Source organism: Amblyraja radiata, chromosome 5, assembly GCF_010909765.2.
Source record: "Amblyraja radiata isolate CabotCenter1 chromosome 5, sAmbRad1.1.pri, whole genome shotgun sequence".
NCBI lineage: Eukaryota > Metazoa > Chordata > Chondrichthyes > Rajiformes > Rajidae > Amblyraja > Amblyraja radiata.
Window position 1 is genome coordinate 65,930,873 of NC_045960.1, and position 10,338 is coordinate 65,941,210.

Here is a 10,338-nt window from a genome sequence, read left to right on the forward strand (position 1 = left end):
AACACAGTCCAACCATTAAATTGTGAAATCATTAAAATATGAGGCCTTTTCGCCCATTGCTACAACTTTGCCACTCCCTGCTCCCCTCTCCCTCTCCTCATTATCCCTCTACTCCCCCCTCCTTCTGCACCCCCTCCCACTCCTGTCTGTGTATGGTCGCTCATCTCTCACCGATCACTCATTTTCTCTCTCTCTCTCCTCTCTCTCATCTCTTCTCATCTCTCTCCTCTCTCGATCTCTCTCTCTCTCTCTCTCTCTCGTCTCTCTCCCTCTCTCGTCTCTCTCTCTCTCTCTCTCATCCTCTCTCTCCCTCTCTTCCTTCTCCCTCTCTCCCTCTCTCCCCCCCTCTCTCTCTATCCCTCCCTCCCTCCCTCCCTCCCTCTCCCTCTCCCACTCCCTCTCCCTCTCTCCCCCTCTCTCCCTCTCCCTCTCCCTCTCTCCCTCTCCCCCCCTCTCTCTCTCTCTCTCCCTCCTCACCCCCCCCCCCCTTCTTATCCACTTGCTGCTTTACTTCCTTTCTCTACTGCTGTCATCAAAATTGAAGACCTATTGTAATTGCTTGATTGAGGTTCAGATGATTTTGCTTCTGTGCTCTTTGCTATAATTAATTAGATTTGGGTCCCTTGTGCCCACTGAACGACCTATATCATCTTGAAGCTCCTGCCAACGTGGGGCACACAACTCCTGCCCAAGAAATTCCTTTCCCAACTGATTCCTGTCCTGACATTTTGTTCACCATCATCTTAATGGGAAGGCATTGCAAGTAAAATGTTTTACCCGGTATCATTAATGGTAGTCCCCCTAGTCCCTACCTTCCACCCCATCGGTCGTCGCATACAAATTTCCGCTACCTCCAACAGGATCCCACCACTATCCACATTTTCCCATTTCCATCCCTTTCCGCCTTCCACAGAGACCGTTCCATCTGCAACTCCCTGATTAACTCATTCCTTCCCACCCAAACCAACCCTCCCCAGATACATTGCCCTGCAACCGCGGAAGATGCAACACCTGTCCCTCGACTCTGTCCAGGGACCCCCACAGACATAGAAACATAGAAAATAGGTGCAGGAGTAGGCCATTCGGCCCTTCGAGCCTGCACCGCCATTCAATATGATCATGGCTGATCATCCAACTCAGTATCCTGTACCTGCCCTCTCTCCATACCCCCTGATCCCTTTAGCCACAAGGGCCACATCTAACTCCCTCTTAAATATAGCCAATGAACTGGCCTCAACTACCTTCTGTGGCAGAGAATTCCAGAGATTCACCACTCTCTGTGTGAACATTTTTTTCCTCATCTCGGTCCTAAAAGATTTCCCCCTTATCCTTAAACTGTGACCCCTTGTTCTGGACTTCCCCAACATCGGGAACAATCTTCCTGCATCTAGCCTGTCCAACCCCTTAAGAATTTTGTAAGTTTCTATAAGATTCCCCCCTCAATCTTCTAAATTCTAGCGAGTACAAGCCGAGTCTATCCAGTCTTTCTTCATATGAACGTCCTGACATCCCAGGAATCAGTCTGGTGAACCTTCTCTGTACTTTCAGTTTAGGCACTTGCACCTCCTCCAACCTCATCTACTGCATCTGTTGTTCAAGATGTGGACTCTTATACATTGGCGAGACCAAACGCAGACTGGGCGATCGTTTCGCGGAACACCTTCGCTCAGCCCGCGTGAACCAGCCTGATCTCCCGGTTGCTGGACACTTTAATTCTCCTTCCCATTCCTACACAGACCTTTCTGTACTCTGTCTCCTCCATTGTCAGAGTGAGGCTAAATGCAAATTGGAGGAACAGCATCTCGTATTTAGCTTGGGCAGCTTACAGCCCAGTGATATGAATATTGATTTCTCTCACTTCAGGTAGCTCTGGCATACCCTCTCTCTCTATCCTTCCCCCACCCAAGTCACAATAGCTTCTCATTTTCACCCTACAAACAGCTTACAATGGCCTGTTTCCTTTATAGTCATTACTTTTTTGCGTATCTTTCATTCATTGTTCTTTAACTCTCCACATCGTCTATATCTCTTGTTTCCCTTATTCTTAACCAGTCTGAAGAAGGGTTTAGGCCCAAAACGTCACCCATTCCTTCTCTCAAGAGATGCTGCCTGTCCCGCTGAGTTATTCCAGCTTTTTGTGTCTATAATGAATGTGCGCCTGCCTTAGATCTGTGTCTTTGAACTTACTGACAATTATGTCATTGGAAACACTTTCCCCTAAGACACTGTCTTGAACCATTCATTATGCAGGAGTCCTGTCAATGCTCAATTTAATCTTCTCTTCCCTGAGGAGAGCAGATGCGTTTTCTCTTATCTCTGTGCCTAACTGAAGCTCATTCATACATTTTACCATCGCCAACAACACACGTTCCAAGATAGTTATATCTTTCTGAGAGTGCACCGTCCAGAACTGGTCACCATACTTGACTGATTTATCAAGATTTGTTCTGATCTCCTGGTTGGTGAAGACAGTTGTTCTCTTTACAAATTCTAGAATCAAAATACATGATGTAATTAAGCTTTAATTAATTTCACATCGACCTAATGAGCAAAGTGGTACAGTTGGTAGAGCTGTTCTCTCACAGCTCCAGTGAGCGGATTCAATCCCGTTCTCTGGTACTATCTAGAATTTGCCCATTCTTCCAGTGACCATACAAGTTTTTTACCCATGTATGGAATACCTCCCACGCTCTGAAGGGGTGATTAGTAAGTTAATTGCCCACTATAAATTGTCCCCAATGTGTGAGTGATTGCTTGATGCCTGTGATTAGCTGATGTGCATGTGGTAGAGACTGAAACAGAATCAGTGTAGGATAAGTGGGAGGTCAGTGGTCAGTGCGGATTTGTTGGGCTGAAGGGTCTGTTTCAAAGCTCTATTATCTGTGAATGTATGACTTCGGAGACTGAGGAGATTTTACAAAATTTCCAAATTTAGTCAGGATCTCTTGTCAGTTCTTTTCGAGTTGAAGAACTGAAAAGCTAATTTTATTGAACTTTATTCAAAAGAAAATGTATTTAATAGCAAGTACTTATTTTCACCTGTAATTCTCTGATTCTCAATGTTTTTTCCTTTAAATTCCTAACAGATTCCAGTCTCCAGGACCAGAGCGGTGCAAATCCCTATTGGCCAGGTCTCTCCCAGGGCCACTTTCCCACTGTTCTTCACAAGTCCAGGGAGAACTTCAGCCAGGACTCTTGCAGACATCAAGGCTAAAGCTCAGCTCGCCAGAGCACTGCATGCAGCAGCCGCAGCAGCTGCAGCAGCTGGCGCAGCCGTTCCAGGCCCCGGTCCAGGAGGAGGGATTGAAGGTGGGGGAGGGACAGGCGCTGGGACTGGCAGCAAAAGAACCTCGGGGCAGGGGAGCACACTGGACCAGGACAGAACTGGAGGCAGGAGAGGTCTTGGAGGGCCCCTATCCATTTGTCCAGGGGAGCAATCTAAACCGCGTGCGGAGGCAACGATCGAGGCAGGAGCCAGTGTGGATACGAGAACACAACTACAGCCGGCGGCCACGGCCCGGTGCAAATCTGCAATCTGCGACGTGGACTCTAACAAATTCACAGCATCAGCATTAACGTCACCCAGTGCACATAAAGCAGTATCTGTAGCTGTGCAAACACCCTTACAGACACCCACAGCAACGACAAATGTGACTGCAAATAAAACCTCTCCTAGTCCTATGCAGACACACACTGTAAAGCAGACATCCAGTCCTACTATGAGAAACGTTTTGAAACTTGCACCTGTCGTCAAAGATTCAGAATATGCAAAGGCAGCAATTCAGAGCTCAGAAAATGTTGCGGTGCACAATAAATCTGGTGAAGGGGGGAATCAGCAACCTTCAGTAGATTCTAATGACAGAGCATCTAATGTGGACAGAAAGCTGCCGGCTGATACCCAGCTGCCCTCCCTTTCTCTTGATGCAAAAAGGAACCTTCAGGTTGCATCTTCAGCCAGTACCTTCGCCACAGCAGGTAGTTGTACTTCTGTGGCAACAGGGGGCACAACTGGAACTTTAAAAGTGGCCCCTCCAGTTTCAGAAGCAAATGTGGAGAGCTGTGTCATTACATCAACTGCATCTACACCATTATTTTGCACCTCCCAGATTGCAGCCAGCCTTAAAACACAAGTACCCGTTAGGGAAATCATGCCAAAAAGCAGCTTGTCTATCCCTGCAAACAATCCACTGGTTACACAATTGCTTCAAGGGAAACAATTGCCACTGGAGCAATTCCTACCTAAGGCACTGACCAAAGTCGAGATGAAGCCTGTATATCAGTTTTCTGAAACAGCACTCAATGATAAAGTGAAGATATCGTCTGATGGCACAGTATTGGTATCTGTAGCAGTGAGAGGTGCCACCACTGTGATTCACAGATCTGGTGAAGTAGCTGCTGACCTTATCAAAGGAAGGCAAACCCAGACAATTGTCGACCAAGGTGTTGAATCAATTGCTCAGCGCAGACTGGAAGAGCAGTTTGAACAGACTTCAAAGAACAGTTCCACCAGTGAAGAGCAACAAAGCAGGGACTCTGATCAAGACTGCATTCAATCAGAATTGTTCAACAGATCGCACGATAGGATTCCACTGCCCACACTGAGCAGTGTGCAGAGTCAAAGCTTGGCTCCTCTGTCAGAATCATTACAATATAAGTTTAGCAGCTCAGGTTTTCCCTCTGAAGATGCTTCAGTGGGGCCCAGATCAAGATTTGGTTTGATGGGGACAAAGTCTGCCCTTAAGCCAGCTGTGTCTGGTCATTACCTGCTTAATACAGCAACCTACGGCAGAGGCTCAGAGAGTTGGAAAAGAGCACATGGGCAGAGCACTGTGGCCCGGGTTGCCATCAATGGTCAGCTGGAGACTCCAGAGAAGCAGCTGAAGGAAGGCCAAGCAAAAGCAGCCGATGCCGGCATTCAGCAAGCGTCAGAGTCAATCAGCCGGTCCGAGTCCTGCCATCCATCTGTAGTCATCAAGACCGAGCAGGACGCTTCCCAGGCTGGTGATGGTGTCGCCTGCCCACAGGCAGCTTATATCTCCAGTGGATTTGTGAAACAGGAAGCACTCGTCCATGAACACAGACACACTGGGAAGGAAAACACTCCCTTGTTGCTTCTTGCCCAGGTGGCTGGTGTACCTGTGTCTAAAGAATACCATCAAGGAATCCAGTCACATCTAGCTCATGCTGGTGGCAGCAAATTGTTGCAGAGTCATCAAGACCCTAATAAAACGCCTAGTTTATCTGTTGGATTTCAGCAGCCCGCCCAGCATCAACAAAGGTTTCCTGCTTATGGAAACCGTGCAAGTTCCCAATTTGCATTCAGACCGGTTCACAGTGGTAATAACAATGTTCCTTCTGTTTCGCCTGCAAATCATTGCTCTGCTGTCAAAGGACTGTCTGTGTACAGCCAAGTCTCGAACAGCTCTGGGAATATGGTGTCCTTCTCGGTTACTGTAACAACACTTCCTGCTGGTCCATCAATAAACACCAACACTCATGGCCAATCTGCACAGACTTTTTCTGAAAGTGGCAATATGGAGGACTCGCCCTCCAAATGTTATTGCAGGCTTAAAGCCATGATTATGTGTAAAGGATGCGGGGCATTTTGTCATGATGACTGCATTGGACCATCTAAATTATGTGTTTCCTGTTTAGTGGTACGATAGATAACATGGTTTATTTTTGTTCAAAATGTAACCTGGACTGGCAGTGCCATGCACAAGAGACGTGTACAATCAGGAAAATGTTTGTATTGATTTATTACAGTGGCACCTTGTTGTAGGCTTGACTGGTATGTGTTAAATGAGACATAGAGTTTGCACTAAAGATCATGTTCAGATTTTATTATTCTATTTTTTTTCCAAAAAAAACTTTGAACAGAAGCAAACAGGGTAACTCATAGAAATTTGTTTGATATAATTTAAATGCCAACTCATATTAACGGGGGCTCATATATTCTTGCTTTTTTCCCCTTTTTGGCCCCTTATAAAATTCATTTGAAGAAGCATATTTGAAATTTGCTTAGGTGGGAAACACTGCATTTGCTGCTCAAATTTCTTTCCCCTGAATTAAGACAAATCATCCAGCCTTGCCTGGTTATGGAATTTTCAGCTTGTCACAGTGATGTCTGTCAACCTAGTTCTAAATCTGCGTGGTAATTGCTGTGCTTGGTTCTGCATGTATGTGATTGGTAAAAGTTGGAAGTGGATAACGCAGCTGCAATGTCAATGAGGAAAATTAAGTGCAGCCAAAATCATAAGTCTCATGAGTTGGTTTTGCAGCTGGAGATGATGGCTGATGTGAAATTAGTGCAGAATGAATTACACCATGACTGACTTTAAATGAGAGAATCTCTGTCAGGCATTAGCTTTTTCAAAACTGCCAGGTTCCACTTGAAGATCAACAAAAGCCGAGGATACCAATTGAGAGTTTGACATGATAATATATGGTCATCATCATCGGCGGTCACTCGAAACAAGCATGACTGTCCACTCCATTCCATAGGGTCGTCTACTTGTGGATCTGCAGATGTCTGTAGAGGCCGATCCACACACCTTGGTGCAACATGGGCAGTGGAGACTGGCGGTAGTTGGTAGTGGTCGAGACCCATTCTCTCTCTCCTTACGGTGCTGTCGCTTTGTCTCCGTTTAATGAAGTACAGCTCCTTCATGCATGGATTTCCTACAGGAGTGCCTGTCCAGTGCAATGTGCTCCCAGTTGCTCGATGTGATGTGGAATTTCTTCATACTGTTCTTGATGTTGTCCTTGAAGCGTTTCTTTGGCCCGCCGGGGGCTCACCGACCTTCCTTCAATTGAGAGTACAGGATGTGTTTAGGGAGACGTGTGTTGGATGACATGGCCAGTCCATCGAAGTTGGTGCTGCATTATTGTGGGAGTGATGCTGGTCATGTTGGTTTCCTCTAAAATGCTGATGTTGGTGCGTTTGTCCTCCCAGCTTATCCTCAGAAACTTTCGTAGGGATCTTTGACGGTAATGTTCCAGGGCTCTCAGGTGCTGTAGGTGGTCCATGATTCAGCTCCATACAACAGGGTGGGGAGGACAACGGCTGCAGACCAGCAGTTTTGTTTGTGCCTTTAGGTCTCAGTTTTCAAAGACTCTTTTCCTGAGTCTGACGTAGGCTCCGCTGGCACATCTCAGGCAATAGTGGACCTCAGTCAATGTCAGCTTTTGAGGAAAGAATGCTGCCAAGGTAGGGGAAGTGGTCAACGTTTTCAAGAGTGGTGTCGTCCACTTTTATAGTGGGCTGGGTAGACGGCTGGTTGGGTGGTGGTTGATGTGGGACCTGGGTCTTCTTGATGTTTAAGGCTAAGCCCATGGCTCTGTTTGCCTTGGCAAAGGCATTCAGGATGCCCTGGAGGTCTCCTGCAGAGTGCGCTGCAATGGTGCAGTCGTCCGCGCACTGAAGCTCCATGATGGCGGTGTTACTGACTTTGCTCTTGGTCTTCACCCTATTGAGGTTGAAGAGCCCACCGTCTGTTCTGCAGAGGATTGGGAACCCCTGCGGCAGCTCTTCACCAATGAGGTGAAGTATGGCAGCAATGAAGATGACAAACAGGGTGGGTGCAATGATACATCCCTGTTTGACCCCGGTTCCGCAGTGAAGGGCTCGGACTCAGAGCCGCAGTTGCTGAGCACTGTGACCGACATGCCATCATGTAGAAGCCTCAATATTCTGATGTACTTGTCATGCCAACCGTACCAACTAATATATGATACGTTATCTCACACTATTTCTTAAGTTTTGGTTGATCAGTCCAAGGACAATGACATCATTTAAGTAATTACAATGGAATATTAATCTGCTGCATAATCCAAAATAATTACAGGACAAATTATATTTAATAAATTCCAGATTGTTAACTTCACTTTAAAGGACTTAATTTAAGTGTATGCATTAAAATAATTACATCGCAGAGCATTAGAGAAAAATTATTCCTCAATGACGATATATTGATCCTCGTCCATAAATAGAGTAGCACATTTTCAGCGTTTGTGTGAAATGACAGAAGTGAGTCTCTTAACTTCTGCGAAGTAAACATTTAACAGTAATACATCAGCCTCTCAAGCAAGAGAACATCAATATGATTAAATTCGCAGTGAACAGCACAGTTGTAACTTCAAAGAACCAACAAACTAATCTTTCTCAGTCATTCATTCGCAGGCCAAATCCAGGCTCTGAGATAATTACCAGCAGTCACTGAAGCTCCTTTTTACCAATACTGGTAAACACAAGGAAAAGTTGATAACTGATAAACACAAGGAAAAGTTGATAACTGATAATTAAATTGCTTGTGGTTTCTTTTGAGATTTTGGATGACATTTATGATTTATGAACCTGTTGCTGGAGATTGAAACAATTAAAACAGCAATGCAGTGGAGTTTTATTTGGGGCCAATAAAATTACCCACTTTTTTGACAGTGGCAGGATATTTTAAACCTTCTTTTCATGAAGTAAGACTTCATCTGGAGGGTTAAAGATGCAGCCCCCTTAACTGTCACTTAACCGAAGAATGCAGCTTTACCAAGTTTTTCTTTCTTGGTTTTGGTTTAAAATTGATTGTAAAATAACAAGAATCTCAACGCTTTTCATTTCTTTCACGTTATTTTAATATTCTGCCGTTGTGCAAATTTTGAGGTCTGTTGAGTTCATAATGGGGCAAATGTAAAAATAAAATTAGGCTGATACATAGTTTAAAGAAAAACTATAATTTTTTCACAGTATAGAAATCACTATTTTAAAATAATAAAGACTGTAAAGAATTTAAAAGATGAAATAGATGATTCTTACTTTATATTGGTTGCACTTCATACTTTATGTTAAAAGAAATTAAGTGGCAAAATATTTAACATTTACCTCCCAATAAAATTAACCCAATAGCAGGTTGCATGGTTAGTAACATGGAAAATACTCCATACTTAACTGCATCAGTCAGTGGTCTTTTATCATTGAGGCAATTGAATTATTGATACATTATGTCACTTGTAAAAAAAACATAGAATCTTTATTTCTGGTATTGTCTTTCTTGATACAGATTATATTTTTCTCTTAAAAATAATTAAGAACCTGTTCTTTTAATGGAGAATGTATATTAGAAAGATAGCTCCTGTATGAAATGTATTTTATCACCAGATAAACAGCAAATAAAGATGGCTGTTATATCATTTGTGTTTGCAATAATGGAAGCGAGTGGTGCATTTTATGTAAAAAACACACCAATCAATTGTTTTCACCAGTAATTGAGCAGTATTACTGTTATTAATATGGTCAGATCGATAGACTGAGGGCAAATTCTAAGGGTATATTTAGCTTTGCTGTTAGACATTACACTGAGTAATGAAATTTCAAAGCTGCAGAGTGGAAGTACGAAATTGTTCTATGCTGGCAGTGATAAAATGAGGGAACAATCATAAAATTGGCCTCCAGTTGGCATCTGCGGCATTGCACTATCACTCTTTTGAATCAAAAACATAATCAAAATATTTGCAGAAAATGAACTATATTTGAATTTCTTCCTATCTATGTCCCACAACTCACAACTAACTTACTGTTACAATTTCTTCCAACTTTTCAAACAAGGCCATATTGGCTGGGTGCACTGTTTATCTGTTTTATATGCGTGCACTTCCACACACCCACAAAAAAGTTATCAATGAAAAGCTACGAACATTTGCAGTGTTTTATATGTGAATATCAGATTGATATATAAATGCAATTATATATATATGAAAACAAAATATATTTGGATTGTTAGAATCTTAGTAATTTTTTTCAAAAGAAATATTCCGGCGGTGTATTCAATATTCACTGAATATTCAATATTCATTAAATGATAAAATATGATATTGAATGTAATTGGAACAAAAGCACTGAATGTGTTTATTGACGCCTAATTAGTTCTCAAAATGCTTTTCAGTATTTAGTAACTAATTGGCACAAGTATTTTAAAATTAACATTCAATGCCTTTGGGCCTAATGGGGACTTTGGCTGGGTACAGGCACATTCTGCGAAATGACACACAGCACATTTACAACATACAAATAGCCTGGTCATATCACCTGCTGTGAGTAATCCTTTTTGATCTCCCAAAATGTTCTCCGTGTGAATCAATCCAGGCAAGTGATATCAGGCTTTATGGGAGTTCCAAAAGGAGACATAATTGAGGCAAATGCTCATTATTTCATGAGCAGTGTGTTCTCTTCCACACTCATCACTTGAACAAGGGGCAGTACAGGATCGCAGCTGGTAGAGCTGCTACGTCATAGAGCCAGGGACCCGGATTTGATCGTGACATTGGGTGCTGTCTGTGTGGAGTTTG

General features: G+C 43.5%; 1 protein-coding gene across 9 annotated transcripts in view; it reads left to right on the forward strand.

Annotated features, from left to right (window-relative positions):
• Nucleotides 1-9,199, forward strand: part of asxl2 (ASXL transcriptional regulator 2) — a 174,130-nt gene extending 164,931 nt beyond the window's left edge. For all 9 annotated transcript variants that reach the window (XM_033021422.1, XM_033021421.1, XM_033021423.1 and 6 more), the window contains one exon: nucleotides 3,087-9,199. In XM_033021422.1, coding sequence (XP_032877313.1) covers nucleotides 3,087-5,666 — 2,580 coding nt within the window. In that variant the 3' untranslated portion in view covers nucleotides 5,667-9,199. The remainder of the gene's footprint in view (nucleotides 1-3,086) is intronic.
• Nucleotides 9,200-10,338: the final 1,139 nt, after the last annotated feature.